Source organism: Anolis carolinensis, chromosome 3 (genome assembly GCF_035594765.1).
Source record: "Anolis carolinensis isolate JA03-04 chromosome 3, rAnoCar3.1.pri, whole genome shotgun sequence".
NCBI lineage: Eukaryota > Metazoa > Chordata > Lepidosauria > Squamata > Dactyloidae > Anolis > Anolis carolinensis.
In genome coordinates this window covers 239809087-239827129 of record NC_085843.1, presented here as the reverse complement: position 1 = coordinate 239827129, position 18043 = coordinate 239809087, and the positions used below count along the sequence as shown (strand labels likewise).

Below are 18043 nucleotides of genomic sequence, written 5' to 3'. Positions count from 1 at the left end.
ATATATATAAAAGGGTAATGAAATTTCAGCCTAGGACAAAACAACAAAACTACACATCCCAGAAACACTAAACTTGCCAGCACAACCCCTCATCCATGCCTCTACGTTCATACAACAAAAAGGAAAGAAAAATAAAGTCCTAATTAGAGGGAGAGGAAGAATTGTTTTTATCCAATTGCTGCCAGTTAGAAGGCTAAGCTCCGCCCACTTGGTCTCCTAGCAACCCATTCAGCCCAGGGGACAGGCCGAGTTAGGGCTCACTTAGGCCTCTTCCCCACTGCCTATAAAATACAGATTATCTGATTTTAAGTGGATTATATGGCAGTGTCGACTCAAGGCCCTTGCACACAGCTATATAACCCATTTATAAAGGACTTAATGTCAGGGGAAAACCTTTACCCTTTACCTTAACTACCACCAATTCCTCAATACAGTAGAGTCTCACTTATCCAACACTCACTTATCCAACATTCTGGATTATCCAATGCATTTTTGTAGTCAATGTTTTCAATACATCATGATATTTTGGTGCTAAATTCGTAAATACATTAATTACTACATAACATTAGTGCTCATTGAACTACTTTTTCTGTCAAATTTGTTGTATAACATGATGTTTTGGTGTTTAATTTGTAAAATCATAACCTAATTTGATGTTTAATAGGCTTTTCCTTAATGCCTCCTTATTATCCAACATATTCACTTATCCAACATTCTGCCGGCCCATTTATGTTGGATAAGTGAAACTCTACTGTACTTTATTTCCCATACCACCATACTTTGCCACAGCAACGCGTGGCCGGGCACAGCTAATAGTGTCTTGTTTATCCAATCTTCGCTTATCCAACGTTCTGTATTATCCAACGCAGTCTGCCTTTTAGTAGTCAATGTTTTTGTAGTCAGTGTTTTCAATAGATTGCAATGTTTTGGTGTTAAAGTCGTAAATACAGCAATTACTACATAACGTTACCGTGTATTGACCTGCTTTTTCTGTCAGTTTGTTGATATGAAGGGGCAAAGATGTAAAAGATGTAAAAATACTCCTCTTAATCCAAAGTCAAAAGCAGGAGGCCCCTTTTCTGTGGAGAAGGTGAGGAAGGACACCACGAAAGTTGGATCTTCAAACTGCAAAAGAACTATTTATTGCGAGCTTAGCAATAATGGCAAAAACATGCATACATCAATGCAATCAATAAAAGGATTTGTCGTACTTTCAAAATGGTTGCAAGGGTTTTATCACTTCTACAGAAAATAGTAAGCATATCCTTATTGGCTTACAAAGATCATTTACCCCATTCGTCTAATGTTGGCTATATAACCATTGTGCAATTCCATTGGTTTTCTATGCTGTAACAACATGTGACTCTTTAGACAATGGTGCTTTCATGCTATTGATCCTGATCTCAGTACCTCCTTATCTTCCTCTTGTTGCAAGTATAGGTTCGAAACCGTATGGGAATCTAGGAAGTAGTGGGTAACCGGTTCTGACTTGATGTATTGTTATTATTGAAAGTACAGTAGAGTCACTTATCCAAGCTAAACGGGCCGGCAGAAGCTTGGATAAGCAAATATCTTGGATAATAAGGAAGGATTAAGGAAAAGCCTATTAAACATCAAATTAGGTTATGATTTTACAAATCAAGCACCAAAACATCATCCTATATAACAAATTTGACAGAAAAGGTAGTTCAATACGCAGTAATGTTATGTGGTAATTACTGTATTTACAAATTTAGCACCAAAATATCATGATATATTGAAAACATTGACTACAAAAATGGCTTGGATAATCCAGAAGCTTGGATAAGTGAGACTCTACTGTAACTTCTTTTTCTCTGGAACAACTCTTTTTCCAAACACCAGCATTTTCTCTCAAGCGCAAGCCTTTCTCAAACATAGGCCTTTTGCAACTTAGGTCAATCAAAATATATGGGACTTATAGACATTGGAAGTATCTTTGAAAATTCTCTTTCTAAACCCACGTCCCCCTCAGTAAAACATGACATTTTGGTCCTTAAATTTGTAAAATCATAACGTTTACTTCGCTTTTCCTTAATCCCCCCATATTATTCAACATTTTTGCTTATGCAACGTTCTACTGGCCCATTTATGTTGGATAGTGAGACTCTACTGTATGTGTATATATCAGCTGTTGGAATTTAAGACACAAGTGAAGGCCTGTCTCTTCAGGCAGGCTTACGCAAACAGTCTTTAAACATAAACATGAATTTTAATGCATGCCCTTTGTTTAATCGGTTTTATCTGGGTTGCTGTGGGTTTTCCGGGCTGAATGGCCATGTTTCAGAAGCATTCTTTCCTGACGTTTCACCTGCATCTGCAGCAGGCATGCTCAGAGGTTGTGAGGTCTGTTGGAAACTAGGCAAGCGGGGTTTATATATCTGTGAAAGGTCCAGGGTGGGAGAAAGAACTCGTCTGCTTGAGGCAAGTGTGCATGTTGCAGTTGACCCTGATTGTTATACTAGAATCATAGAATCGTAGAGTTGAAAGAGACCTCGTGGGCCATCCAGTCCAACCCCCTGCCAAGAAGCAGGAAATCACATTCAAAGCACCCCTGACAGATGGCCATCTGGCCTCTGCTTAAAAGCCTCCAAAGAAGGAGCCTCCACCACAGTCCAGGGCAGAGAGTTCCACTGCCGAACAGCTCTCACAGTCAGGAAGTTCTTCCTGATGTTCAGGTGGAATCTCCTTTCCTATAGTTTGAAGCCATTGTTCCGCGTCCTAGTCTCCAGGGCAGCAGCAAACAGGCTTGCTCCCTCCTCCCTATGACTTCCCCTCACATATTTGTACATGGCTATCATGTCTCCTCTCAGCCTTCTCTTCTGCAGGCTAAACATACCCAGTTCTTTAAGCTGCTCCTCATAGGGTTTGTTCTCCAGACCCTTGATCATTTTAGTTGCCCTCCTCTGGACGCTTTCCAGCTTGTCAACATCTCCCTTCAACTGTGGTGCCCAGAATTGGACACAGTATTCCAGGTGTGGCCTAACCAAGGCAGAATAGAGGGGTAGCATGGCTTCCCTGGATCTAGACGCTATACTGTTAATGATATACTGTTTTAATATTGTATATTTGTATATTTGAAGTTGTAATATTTTTGGTTGTGAGCCACTTTGAGTCTCCGTATGGAGAGATAAAGCGGGATATTAATTAATTGATTGATTGATTGATTGATTGATTGATTAAAAAAGGCAAGCCAACACACACACAACCACCCAGCAAGCGTCCTCATTTATTGACGTCTAGAGCAGTGATTGGCTGCGCCCAGCCGGCTCGCGGGTGAAGTGTGCAATTGTGGTTGGCCGGTGGAGCGTGACGCGGCTGCGCTGTGCCGGCCGCTGATTGGCTGCTTGCCTGCCTGCCTGCTTTCACCGGGTTTCTCCGTCGTGCCGATGGTGACCGGCGAGTCAAGGAGGGAGTGAGGAGGGGGCACGTGCTGAAGCCGTTTGAGGACCCTTCGGCCCCGCCATGACTCCCAGCTCCCTCGGTGGCCTTCTCCTGCTGCTGCTGTGCCTGCTCGGGGACGCCATCGCCGGGTGAGCCCCAAGGAAGGGGAACGGGAAAGAGACGGGACAGAAAGCGAGGGAGAAAGCCCCACCCGCACTCCGGCCTCCTGAGAGGCTCATATCCCCCCTCTTGACTCTCCCACAGGCCCCTTTCAGCCTCCGTCCTCCAGTGAGGCCTTCCCTCCCACCGCCATTCTCTCAGCATCATTCAGGCTCCCGCGAGGCTTGGCTTCCTGTGCTTTCCATGCTTCCTCTGTGTGAAGGACTTCCCATTGTCAAGTCTGGGTGCACCTACACCAGGCATGGACAAACTTGGGCCCTCCAGGTGTCTACCAGGCATGAGCAAACATGGGCCCTCCAGGTGTGTTGGACTTCAACTCCCCCAATTCCTAACAGCCGATAGGCTGTTAGGAATTGGGGGAGTTGAAGTCCAACACACCTGGAGGGCCCAAGTTTGCCCATGCCTGGTAGATGCACCTTCTGATTGGCAGTTTCGGATTTTTCCCGGAATACCTTTTTGGCATATACATTATGGAGGTGGAACCCAAGTCTAAACACCTTATTTTATTGTTTCGTATACAGGCAGTTCCCAAGTTACAAACATGATAGGTTTTATGTGTTGTTGAAGGCTTTCATGGCCAGAATCACTAGGTTGCTGTGAGCTTTCCAGTCTGTATGGCCATGTTAATAATATTATTTATTTATTAATTTATCGTGTCAGAAGTGAACCGAGGGTACAAGTTGTAATGTATTTGAAAAAAATTTAAAAGTTTTTTTAAAACAACAACAACTTGGCATTATATTAAGTGTCCTTTGACAAGTAGTTGGCCAGTTGGAGTGCCCCTGGTGTAAGAAGGTCCTCCATTGTGGATGTGGCAAGGCTGAGACTGTATTGTAGTAATAATAATAATAACAACAACCATAACTTTATTTTTGTATCCCGCCTCCATCTCCCCGAAGGGACTCAGGGCATCTCACATGGGGACAAGCCGAACAACACAAGTTAAAACAGAACAACCAATTATAAAAGGTGAACTGTAGTTTGCTCTTCTGCACACTCACATGTCATAGACTCCACTTTGTAGCCCCATTTCTTAAGGTTGGCTCTGCATCTCGTGGTGCCAGAGCTCAGTCTGTTCAGTGCCTTACAAGTCGCCCAGTCTTCTGTGTGACCAGGAGGGAGTCTCTCATCCAACATCAGCCACTGATTGAGGTTCCAGGTTTTAACCTGCTACTTTAGACTCTCGCTTGCTGGGATGTTCCTGTAAGTATCTCTGTAGGTCTTAGAAAACTATTTCTTGATTTAAGGCATTGGCGTGCTAGCTGATACCTGAAGAGTGGATAATAGTAACTTTATTTTTATACCCCGCCACCATCGCCCAAGTGAACTCTGGATGGCTTACATACAGGACCAAGCCCAAAGTAACCTATAACAGAATAATTAAATCAAAACAGCAGGGTAGAAAACATCATTAAAATGTAACGAAGCAAATCTCAAGAGCCAGTAACCAGGGATATGGTGGGGATGATCAGAATTAAAGAGGGCTGGGCATGGACTTGTGCAAAAAGAAGATTATAGGACCAGGACTGGGATAAAGTGCTGAATACAATATGTCAGTCAATTAAGGCTGGATGTTCCAAAAGCATTCTCTCTTATGGCAGGCATTCTCTGAGATTGTGAGATGTGTTGGAAATTAGGCAAGTGGGGTTTATATGTCTGGAATGCCCAGGGTGGGAGAAAGAACTCTTGTCTGCTTGAGGCAAGTTTTAATCTTGCAATCAGCCAGCTTGATTAACATTGAATAGCCTTGCAGCTTCAAAGCCTGGCGGCTTCCTGGGGAAATCCTTTGTTGGCCCTGATTGTTTCCTTTCTGGAATTCCCGTTTTCTGGGTATTGTTATTTAATACTAGTAGTCAGATTTTGTTCATTTTCATGGTTTCCTCCTTTCTGTTGAAATTGTCCACATACTTGTGAATTGCAGTGGCTTCTCTGGCATGCCTCAAACAGACAAACACCCTGGACATTCCACAAATACATAAACTCCACTTGCCTAGTTTCCAACATACCTTACAACCTCTGAGAATGCCTGCCATAGATGTGGGCAATACGTCCGGAGAGAATGCTTCTGGAACATGGCCATACAGCTCAGGAAAGTCACAGCAACCCAATGATAGATTCTTTAGTTTTGTTCTTAAGTTGAATTTGTATGTAAGATGGAACAGGTACGTTTTTAAGTGTAACTCCAGCCAAATATATACACACACGTGTTCATATATACATATTATTGGAGGATGTCTGTGTGCAAAAAATTTTATGCCTGGAGGTCGATGCAAAGCTGATCAACACAGTCTGCACAGAATCAGGGTCCCAACCAGTGGCATGGTTAACACAACGATGGTGGCTTCTCAATCTGTTGTAGTGTTCTTCCGCCTTCACAACTGTTGTAACATGTATCATGTTGTCTTCCACCTGATTAACCATTGAGGTCTTCAGATTGTGCTTGGTCTGCAGCCCCTCCAGCTTTGGATAGCATAGGGAAGGATTAACATTCTTGTGGTGTTGGTTTTGCTGTCTATGCCCCTGTTCAGAAGATTTCACCTCACTTTCTTAAACATTTGCAGTTGCGTTTTTTGTTAATGCTAAATTCATATCATTCTCAACATTTAATCTGTTTCTTGTTTTGGTTTTCAATTGAAGAAGCATTGAAAATCGGCTGTCACAGAGATATGTAGAAACAAAGGGGAGTATAACTTGAAGCGCAAGCATGGTGACATTTAGATGGTGTGATTTTTTATTTTCTCGTTTTCAAATTTTTATAGCTCACCACAAGCTCCACAGAAAACCCTTTGTGACCTCATTTGGGGTTGCAAGCCATAGGTTGGGAACCACTGTAGTAGATGCCTTCTCTGTGGTGGCTTCTTAATGGTGGAATGCTCTTCCAAGCATATCCTTTTGGACCTAACCCTTAATAGTTTCTCAGGTTTTCATATTTCCTTTGCTTTGGACTTTTTATCTTTTTACTCTTTAATTTGTATGCTTTTAGTATATTTTTGTGTGTTAAAATTCTATTAGCCGCTTTGGAATTTTTATTGAATATTGGCAAATAAATCCCTATAATAAATAAATAGATATACAGGGGTTTGTCATTTACATTGCAACTTCCAGCCTTCCTCATTATTGGCTATTCTGGCTTAGGCTGGTGGGAGTTAATGGTCTAGCAATATCTGGAGAACTGCTAATTTCTGAAAGCTCCAAAATAAAAAGTAGCTGGTAATAATCTGTGTGCACTTTATTCAATATTAAGATAGAAAGAAATTACATAAATATATAAATTAATAGGATGTACTCTGAGACAGATGTTAAAGCCATCTTCTTGAAGTCCTTTGATCTTGGTTCTGGTCAATACCAGGATGGGAGACAGCCTGGCTCCAAGAAGAAGGAAAATGCAGTAATAATCTATTAAAGCTGAATTAAAATAATTCAGCTTGGCAAACTGAAGTAAAACTGCTTTTGATGAAGGACACAAGATCAAGAGAAAGATCAAACAAGCCTGCTGTCATTTCTTCCATTTTACTTCCTGTTCTATCTATAAATTATGTAACACCTTTTGGTGTAACATAGCTATACAATGTTACACATGATTTCCATTGATGCTCCTTTCTGCCTTGCATGGGATTTCACTTCATTCAGTAGTATGTAGGGGGGAAGGCTGATACGGGAGAAAGTGCAACAACATTTCTGCCAATATATACTCAATGTGTATATATTGCATACAGCCTAATACGCATATTGTGTATGAGCACACACACACACATATGTATACAGCAAGGTAAAAATCTAGGGGCGGTAAAGTTGTCTAATACATTTGTAGTTTTATGTCCCTGTCTCCTGATCCAGCATCCTGTGATATGGCCTGGGGAGCACAAAAATGCATCTTTTATTTCCCCATGGAGTGGGTGAATCTTAAGTAGACTTTAGGAAATGTTATTGTGCAGACAAAGCAACATAACACATTTTCAGTACAATCCTTTTGGTATGCCCACCCTAATAAATTTCACAATGTCTTTAGTGAGTTTAGGAATTTCTCGCTATGTGCATAAGCTGTTTGAACTCATATTTGGAAATAGTTGCCTTTCTTTAAATATCTCAAAAATGGAAGCCTTCATGATTCCTTGGAAGCAAGGAACCTGTCATCATCTGAATGATATACTTCCAGAGCTTCTACTGTGGGTTGCACTTGGAGAGGGAAAAAAAACTAACCATCTTGCTGTACTTTAACTTGTGACCTAAGGATAAGCTGATATTCAAGAAAAGAAAATACAACAAGCAACATGCTCCTTTCCTTTTTTCCCAGGAGAGACTTCTACAAGATATTGGGTGTACCTCGCAGTGCATCTGTTAAAGACATTAAAAAGGCCTATCGAAAATTAGCCCTGCAACTTCATCCAGATCGGAACCCTGATGATCCACAAGCTCAGGAAAAGTTTCAGGATCTTGGGGCTGCCTATGAGGTCAGTGTGTTCAAGAAAAAATGGTACCTAATATGGTCACCTTAGCTGCCTGTAATCCTGTGTCGTCTTTTCAGTAAATTCCTTTGGAAAATGTTGGGATTTAGGTGAAAATGTTGGATAAGATATCCATCCTATACATTATAAATTATCATTAAGGAATCTGTTCCTGAAAAGTCATCTTTATCCCTTTTCCTAGCTTTCTGTTCTTTAGGATGATATTAAAATCAACCAAGTATTGAAATCGGGCACTGCATGGTCATACATTTGATGAACAATAATACAGGATTTTAACAACTTGCTTTCAAACATTCTACTGACTTAAAAAAAAAGCTATCAGTGTTCTTCTCTTTGTCATATTCTTTTAAAATATAAAACTGTTCCTTAGAATGTTTTATTTTCTATGCTCTATGGAATGTGTTTAATTGATATAGAGAAATAGTTTCTTCAAATTAATGACCCACTAAGTCATTTAGTCTGCCATCTTGTTTTGGGAGTCAGAGTTTGGTCCAGCTGACAGCCCCTGAAAGCCAAAGTGAGTTCTCCTTCCTTAAGCATAGTTTTATGACAGATTTTGGCATAGTTAACTTGAATGCCTTTCACAACCTTGTATGATGTAATATATTAATATTGAATTTGTTGTTTATATAATTGCATGGTGCCTTTATTTAGCTGAAAAATACACTAGTGGACATGTTATGGAAAATAAGGTTTGGTTCTGGATAATATCAGAGTAGGAAACACATTGAGTTCTGAATACTATATTCCTCTCTCTTCTGTCTGTTTTTTTTTTTCATTTATCATGGATATCCCTCTTCTCTGAAGTAGAGAGAACAGAAATGTCACTTTGATAGTCATAGGTTATCTGCTGTTTTTGCAAAATAAACCGTATAGGTATCCTATTGACATTTTGAATAGAGCAGCGTGCTGTGATATTGCCTAGGGAGCAAAAAAAACCCTATCAAAACTGCTGTAACACTTTACAAGCTACCTGTATCTAGTGAACGGCTGCTTGAATTGAGACAAATAATTTGATCTACATCATATTTGAGCACATATTTTTGTCTTCTGAAGCAGTGATGGGAAATGTGGGGTCCTCCAAATATTTTACTGGTTATCTTTAGCCACTATAGCCATGGAGAGGAGTAATGGGTAGCCTTATAGTATCTAGGGAATCATGGGGTCTCCATTTCTGTTTCAGTGTTCTAAAAAAGTAATGAAAATGAAATTAGAACTATTTATATTCCAGCCCTTTCTACTATTATGAATCTATTACTGAGTTTGCAAACTAATGAATATAGGCTGTGACATGTGTAGTGTCAATGTAGCATCTCAACCTTTATATGGAAGATAATGCAGCAATGGTTTATGGTGTTTCTTCTCACACATTCCAAAGTGTAACTGACATTCAGAATCTTCCATCCTTGATATGCACTTCAGTCCAATTATTTCTGATGGAGATCAGTGGAACATGTTACTATTTGATGGGGAGTTAGATGATGGCTCATAAAGTATGCCAAACTAATAGTTACAGGAAATACTAATGAATAATTATTTAATATATTCATGAACATTTTGCCTGCAGGTATTGTCAGATGAGGAAAAGCGAAAGCAGTATGATGCATATGGGGAAGAGGGGCTAAAAGAGGGTCACCAGAGTTCCCATGGTGACATTTTTTCACAGTAAGTCTGCTTTGTTCATACTGTCTTGCATGAAAAACCAGGTTTTACTTTTTAATAAAGTTTGAGAATGCTGAGAAGTTAGTTCTTTGCAGCCGGGATGACTAAATTAATTTATTGTCTTATTGTAGGTTTTCTTTGATTTAAAAAAAAAACAAGCTCCATTTGCTAATTGATGGTTAACTTTTTATTCCTTTAAAAAGTTCAAAATGTTTCAGGAAAGGCCCTTTTCAAGTGCTAAAAGCCAAACATAAATACAAACTCTATTATGCATAATAAAAAGAGCCAGGACAACAGTAATTAAACCATGTCTTAAAAAAACACATATAGTTGCAGTCTTTTTCATAATAAAATCATACATACTATTCAACAGAAATTTCTGGAGTTGTAGATAACACTCTTCAAAAGGTTAAATAATAAAATATTAAAATGTTTTGTTTTTAACCCCTAGACAAGGCCTTTTCTCATATAGCAGAAACATATTTGAATTTTCAAAGGAATAAAGAGTAGACCTTCAGTTACCTACTGCTTATATGCATGCTTTTCAATATTCATACAAAATTATTTCTTCAGGAGGCATATTCTATAACAGCTTGTGGAAATCCAATTTTTGAAACCTCTCAAAAAACATTCCTTGGATGTGAGGCATCATTGGACTATCCTTTCCTGATTGTTTTGGTATTGCTACTCAATAGGCAGGAGAGCAGGCTGATCCATTCAGTTCTAGACCAGATCAATATATATTTGCTGGAAAATATTCCAGAGTCTTTGCAATTTACTCAACAGAACTGCAGTACAAATCAGTGACCACCTAAGATTTTTCTTATTTGCAATGATATCAGCCATTTTATTTTCCTGTTAACTAAATCCAGTTTAGTTTCGTTGTCATATTTTTATTGCAGCTCTGTTTTGACAGAAGTGATTATTTCTAAACTGGATAGTCTCAAAACTTGTGAATTCAATTGATCCTCCTTTATCGTTTGAAGGACTTCTTTCTTTTCTACCATTTGACTGAAATGAAACATCACAATAAATGCATCACTTTAAAAAATTGCTCTTTTCTTTACAGCTTCTTTGGGGACTTTGGCTTCATGTTTGGAGGCAATCCTCGTCAGCAAGACAGGAACATTCCAAGAGGAAGTGACATCATTGTGGATCTAGAAGTTACACTGGAAGAGGTGTATTCAGGAAACTTTGTAGAAGTACGTTTATTGACCTAACATGATGAGCTGCCTTAGCTTTTTTTTAAAGCCTGCTTGCCAATTGCTATTGGTGCTGTTGTTTTTTTAAAAAAACCCAACTGAGAATGTGGCAGTGGTGTGCTTTTCTCTGAACAGAAGCATTTGTATGGAACTTAGAGCAGACATAAATTAGAGACCATGCAGAAATATTGCATCTACCCATATGTGGAACGTGCCTCAGCTTTAGACTTGTGAAAGATGAGTGTGCTTTCTTTGAACACGTGGTACAGAGAACAGCAACTATCTGCTCTCACTTTTGTATCACTACTGAAAGGATGTGGTTTTCATGAAACTACAGTTAATCAGTTTCAGGAATCTTGCTATTTATACTGCTATTTATGCCTTTTACAAATCATACAGTAAAATGTCACTGCCTAAGAGCCAAGTGGCCTCCTTTTTAAGCTATCAACCATTAACAAATTATAGTTCTATCATTTCAGTGGAATAGCCAACGCAAGAGACTTCCAACTAGGATTCATGACAAGCGAGCTTCCTGGTTTTTGTCATGATCAAGCAGGTACTTTTCAGTAAAGTACTGTTTCTAAATTGCTTTATGTCTCCAAGCATATAGGGATGTGGCAGTTGTTCCTTGTCTTCTCCAAAGCCCTCCATGAAAAGAAACAAGACCAGGCATTATCCCCTAGCCTCTGGTTCTGTTGTGGACTACTCAAGTTGGGGTATAAGTATGGGGTCCCATTTAATTCCACTATTTCAGAAATGAAATAGCTTTTGTATAGGGAGAGGCCTAAAACAGTAGCATACTTGGAGGATGTAGAAAAATAGATGACAATTGCAAATAATGACTGACTAGTAAGCCAGCCCAAAATTCATGGACCCCTTCTCAAACTATTCCATCTTGGAAATGAATTGTGATTACAATGCTCAGTTTTCATCTTCTCTGGGAGGAAGCAGTGTAATATGGCTGCTAGGCTGCTGTTTTCATATATGCTATTTGCCAATTGAAATTGTTTGTTTCAATTATTCAGGACTAAAGTGCTCTGTAGGGATGAGAGAAAATTATTGAGGGGGATTCATTTTGTATTTTTTTTCAGGTTATTCGAAACAAGCCAGTAGCAAGACAGGCACCAGGCAAGCGAAAATGCAATTGTCGGCAGGAGATGAGAACAACCCAGTTAGGCCCAGGGCGTTTTCAGATGACCCAGGAAGTTGTCTGTGATGAGTGTCCCAATGTCAAGTGAGTCTGATGTCCTCTGACACTTTGGTGCATATGTACTGTATTTACTAGTAATGCATGATTATTGGAATTAGAAAGGAGGGAAGAGTCATTACATTACCAGCTCAAACCATGTGGGGGCGTAGTGTCTTGCTCATTTATGAAAAAAAAGTAGGAAGAAGAAAGTGTTCAAGCTGAAAATTTTCCTGGGTTTCTCAGAGAAGCTTGGGTAGTTGGTCCCTCAAGACAGGTAAAACTTACTTTGCCAAATAGAAAAAGTGTTTCAGTCACAGTGTTAAGTAGAATGTTTCCTGTTACGTTCTTATAGATTAATTGATTCATTAGTAAATAGAATCTAGCTGGGTTTTGTGGTATTATCATAATTTACTTACGTATCCTAGAGTCGCACCAGCACCACTATTCTGCAAACAGTACAGTCTAAACTGAAATACAATAACAAAGTAAGAAAGCAGACTCTAAAGAAAAAACACCTTTACCTGCAATGCATCGTTTGCTGCCTTTCTCTCCTGTTTCTCAGGCTTGTGAATGAAGAGCGAACTCTAGAAGTGGAGATCGAACCTGGGGTGAGGGATGGCATGGAGTATCCATTCATTGGGGAAGGTACAATTTTATTTTATCAGTTGTCTTGCTGGAACAAAGATTTTTAAATAAATCCAAATAGATTTATGGAACTTTGTAGAAAGTTAGTAAACTTCCTTAGTTTCTAATTTGAATAAATTCCAGGTTCTAACCCTCCTTTATTTACAAATCACATTATTTTTGTACAATTTGCAAATAAGCTATTGTATTATATTGTTTTTATTGTAAACCGCTTTGAGTCTCTTTTTTTAGAGGAAAAGGCTAGGTATAAATAGTTTTAGTAATAATAAGAAATTTTAATACTTATCTGTACTCTTCAGGTGAACCACATGTTGATGGGGAGCCTGGGGACTTGCGCTTCCGAATAAAAGTTCTCAAGTAAGTTATCTCTGCATGTTTATGAACGATTTTACTATGTTAACTCATGACTGGAGAAACCTTTTTGTTAATACTAACTTGTGTTTTTTAGCATATGTATATGCATTTCCTCTGTCAAAAAAGTGCCCAAAAGAAAATGATGAATTGATGTGGTGGGGAAAAACAATTCCCTTTATAACTGTGGTTCTGCAACTGTAGAGTACAGTTGTTTTGTGGGATGGGTCGCACTAGGCCTCAGAAAAATGTCTCCTTGCTTAGATTCCTAAAAAAAAAAGATAGAATCAAATGTGTGATTGAGTTGAACATCTCTTGGCCAAAGGCTCTTATGTTGGGATGATAGCATTCTGGAGAAGGAGGAAACCCATTATTCCCTGCTGAAAACTAAGAATAGTCAGTTGTAGAGCAGAATCAGATATTTTATATTCCTTCTGCTTCAAGTATTGAATTAATTCACAGTCCACACTTATGCCAGTTCCTGGTGTGACATTCTCCAGTGCATTCACATGCAGAACAGATTTGGGGTGTTTCATTGAGGAACGTTGTTGTAAAAGAGCATGAGAAGGGACATCTAAATTCAAGGAGCATGAGAAACAGTGACTTATATCAATGTTGCTGTTATCTACATGAGATTCAGATTGTAGAATGAAAATATTTGGCAACTAAAAAGAGAAATTAATGGGCAACTGAATGAAAGCCAATAGTTTAAGTGAAATTTGCCTATTTTAAAGCTCCAGGAGCTAATAAATATTACTATAACAGCTAATAACTACTACTAAAACTATCCATCAGATTAAGGCAACTGCCACAATTGTATTGCAATCAATTCTGTTCTAATCCAGAGGCAAAATTCCCCTTCTCCTTGTGCATTTTTTCTATTCTGCTGAAAAAAATTAGAAAAGTTTTAAATTCTGAAAAAAAGGATAGGCATAATAACTTTGTTTCAATCATTACCCGTAGACAAATTCCTAGTTAGGAAGTTAAATGCTTTTTCTAGTAGCTTCTATGGTGCACTCAACGTGTTGGAATAGGAGTATCCTGGTTATAGTGGATGAAGTAGAGAAATTAATATTTTCCTAATGTCTTGTCTACAGGCACCCAATCTTTGAGCGAAGAGGGGATGATTTATATACAAATGTGACTATCTCCCTAGTGGAGTCTCTAGTCGGCTTTGAAATGGATGTTGCTCATTTAGATGGGCATAAGGTGAGGCAGAAGGAACATTTCCAGAATACTGTACTATGCAATTTCCATTATACTCTTGTCCATTAGCACTAAATTACAGTGTTGTGTTGTGTTACTGATATCTGTGAACATCCTGTTTTATTTTGTTTTTTAAATGCTAAACTTGTTGAAAAGTAAATCACTATCACTATCCATCCACCAGGTCCATGTTGCCCGGGATAAAATCACAAAACCTGGAGCCAAACTTTGGAAGAAAGGAGAAGGTCTTCCCAATTTTGACAACAACAATATTAAAGGCTCTTTAATAATTACGTTTGATGTAGATTTTCCCAAAGAACAGCTGACAAGTGAAGAGCGGGAAGGTTTGTATCAATAGTGCCCTACTGTACTATAACGATAGATTTGGTGTTCTATAATTACAGATTCTCAAATGTATTTCGGTCTTTAGTGTGACCATCCTGTGGTGATGATCTAGCTAATGTTGGGTCCACCACAGATATCTAACTCTTCAGATACTATCTGGTACATTCAGGAAAATGTGGGTTTTAATGGACTAGGAAATCAATATGACAGCAGACTTTTCTGAAACTAGTGAACTGTAACCTGTCATTGGAATGGCCTTTTCTCCCCGCCCCCAAACTATTCTACTGATTGAGGGTCTGCTGTCCATGTTTACAAATATAGTAAAAAAAAATCCATTCTAGCTTTATTGCACATTCCGAAAAAGGAAAGGTAAAGCAGCCATTTCTGCTTTGCATAAATGTTGCCTACAGTGAGGTTTGATTAAAAACTAGTCAGCTATCTTTTCCAAATACCTTGCATGTTCTTAGCCTGCAATAGTGAAGAGCCGAGTTCACTATTTTTGTGGTACAGCTGTGTTTTTAACATATATGTGTATACCTCACTGCAAAAAATTTTAAGGGATATATATGGAATGTTCTATGTTTCAAAACAGCTTGGATTCAGTTGGTTGGTTAGGGGTATTGTTGCTGTTGGAGCATCGCATATTTTGTAGGACAGTCATTCTTATATTTTTTTGCAGGTCTCAAACAACTTCTGAAACAATCATCTGTTCAGAAAGTGTACAATGGACTTCAGGGATATTGAGACTTGAAGCAAATGGACTTTATTGAAGATGAATGAAATCAGTGCTGTAAACTGCAGTCTTCTTCTGGTCATTGTAGAACAAAATTGAGGGCTATTGGAGTGACTACTGTGACCTCCATTTTTACAAATATTGGGGGTGATTCTGGGACTGATCAGAAGATGGCAAAAGAAATTTCCTTATTCAGGACACAACTGGTGCTCTAATTGGAGCATTGTTAAGCTCCAGTGGTTGAGAGTTATGAGGAATTTTTTAAGAAGTACCACGTTGAAATTCTGGTTTTAAAATATATTTTGATGTTCCTTTTTCTTGCTCTTCTGAATGAATGAATTTTCATGACTTTCTCATTCTCCCTCTATTTTTGCCTTGTATCACATATTACATTATTGAACCAGAGTGTAAAGCTGTTGGTTAAAAACATTTCCCCAGTGTTCAGATTGTTGTCATCCTGGAAATATGCCTGTTCCTATATCTCTTATTCTAATGGATTTGATACATGAGACAATACTACCTCTGCAGCTTTTATTTGTTACTTCCATTTTACTTCTCTTATGGGTTCTCACAAATCCAGATATTTCCTCTTATTCTCAGCATGGAAATGTTCATTGGAGAGGATTTTAGTTCTCCATTAGCAGTTATCATGGAAATGTTCTTTAGAGAGGTTCTTAGTTCTCCATTAGCTCATGTCAGTGTGACATACTGTGCATCTCTGACAGTAGGACATACCATATAAATTCCATACACCATACTGAAAGTGTATGAATGAAAAACATGCAGTCAAAAACAGACCATGCAGAAAACAAGTGACTGGAAATCCCTTAGCTCTATTGACTAATGGAAGCTAAAGGAGATAGGAATGTGGACAAAAAATACTCCATCTAACATTGTTCCAGGTGACTTGTTGCATATAGGTAGTTGTTTTGTGTACCTAAGATAGGCATGGAAGTAAATGTGACTCATCAGATCATGTTAGATTGTAGCTTTCCTGATCCCTCACCATTGACTTTGCTAGCTATGGCTGAAGGGGGCTGGCATCTAGTGGCATCTGGACTTAAAAGGAAAGTATACCACTTTATCTTCATCTCCCATCTGTAGACAGCATCTGCAATTTACCCCATTTATTCAGCTATGTAATAATTATCTCCCTCACCTGTAGTTCAACAAAAATTGTGCTTGTGTTTTAAGCATCAAATTAAACCAGAACACAAAGGCATCTTTTTGTGGGAAGCTTTAGGCTAACATGTATTGAATTCGTTTTTCGACAGTAAACTCCCTCCTCCCCCCATAAAGTGTAACACAGCCAATAGGCTGCCTTGGACACTGATTTTACAAACAGCTGTCTCCTTTGTATGGAATCATTTTCCTGAAAATACCACCATACAGATAGCATGCATACTTCTGAGTCAGTTGATTGTTAGGTCCAATTCTTTAACAAGGCTGTAAGGCAAGGGTGAGAATTCTGCAGCTTATCAAAGATTTATTTCTTGGCTACATGTATGTTTAGAACGTTATGTAGTTTTCCTTCCTCATATGTGTGTGTTCCAGTGCCATTTATATTTTGTTTTATAAAAAATGAACCGGAATTTCTCTTCCCATATATGGATAATGGCCTGAGTGAAACAGTGCTCTTTTTTTCTTAAAAGTTAATATACTCTGGTGTCTTCCAGAACTGACCATTGAAGTCACCAGTAGCAATGTATTGCCATGCCATCATTTGCAAAAGGTATTGTTTTTATGGGAAGAAAAAATAGCAATAGACTAGCACTGAAAAAAGCCCAAAAAGTGTTTGTTAGTTTGAATGGATTTTTTAAAAATGCATTTAATAACATCCAGAAAACCAGTTCTCCTCTCAGCTACTCTGTGATGTTAGAACTACTTTTATGAGCTTGGGCTCAAAAACAGGAAAAGAAAAACAGAAATGGAAGTGTTTCAAATACTTTTTTCCCCAACTGAGATCTGTAATCTGTGTTGGAAAAAATCAGTCTGTGTTTCTTCAGAAAGCAATTTGGGATATACAGTAATCCAGAAAGCCTTAACTGAGCAGTTATCAAACGTTGGGTTTTTTTTTTTCAAAGCACTTGAAAATTTATACATGAGCTACTTAACCATTTGTGGCTTCCTACTTATTCCTGTTGCAAGGATAGTGTACCTAATGTCATAGTTCAAGGTTCACTTACTCTCATAGTCTCAGGAATATACCAAGGAAAGAAAGTAGCTGAATCTTGATCTCTTGTAAATTCTGTTTCAAGGAGAGGCTTAATGGTAATTTCACAAGAAGCATTATTTCTAGTCTTTACTGTTCCTAATTCCCCTTATGGACACACCTCCACCAACTATTTCTAGATGCTTGTTTTGTCTTTATTGAAAAAATATCATGCGTTGCCCTCTGTTGAACTTGAGAGGAGACAGCGGAGCGATTTGGAGCGATTTAACAGTTTCAAAAATAACTGCTATTTTTGTTGCCTTAGATGCTACCTGGCCAACTCCGATATGAATGCTTTTTCTTGAGGCATAGTATACATAATATGATGCCCAACTCTACATCTAGAGCTGGCATGGGCAAACTTCAACCCTCCAGGTGTTTTGGACATCAACTCCCACAATTCCTAACAGCCTACCAGCTGTTAGGATTTATGGGGGTTGAAGTCCAAAA

The 18043-nt window shown here is 38.6% G+C and overlaps 1 protein-coding gene across 1 annotated transcript; it reads left to right on the top strand.

The window, feature by feature from the left end:
- Positions 1–3352: 3352 nt before the first annotated feature.
- On the top strand, positions 3353–15729 carry dnajb11 (DnaJ heat shock protein family (Hsp40) member B11). Its single transcript, XM_062976486.1, has 10 exons — positions 3353–3551; positions 7877–8033; positions 9616–9713; positions 10780–10912; positions 12004–12146; positions 12664–12746; positions 13046–13103; positions 14195–14306; positions 14488–14647; positions 15328–15729. The coding sequence occupies exons 1-10, from the start codon at positions 3484–3486 to the stop codon at positions 15390–15392; spliced, it is 1077 nt and encodes a 358-aa protein (XP_062832556.1). The 5' UTR covers positions 3353–3483; the 3' UTR covers positions 15393–15729.
- The last annotated feature ends 2314 nt before the right edge of the window (positions 15730–18043 follow it).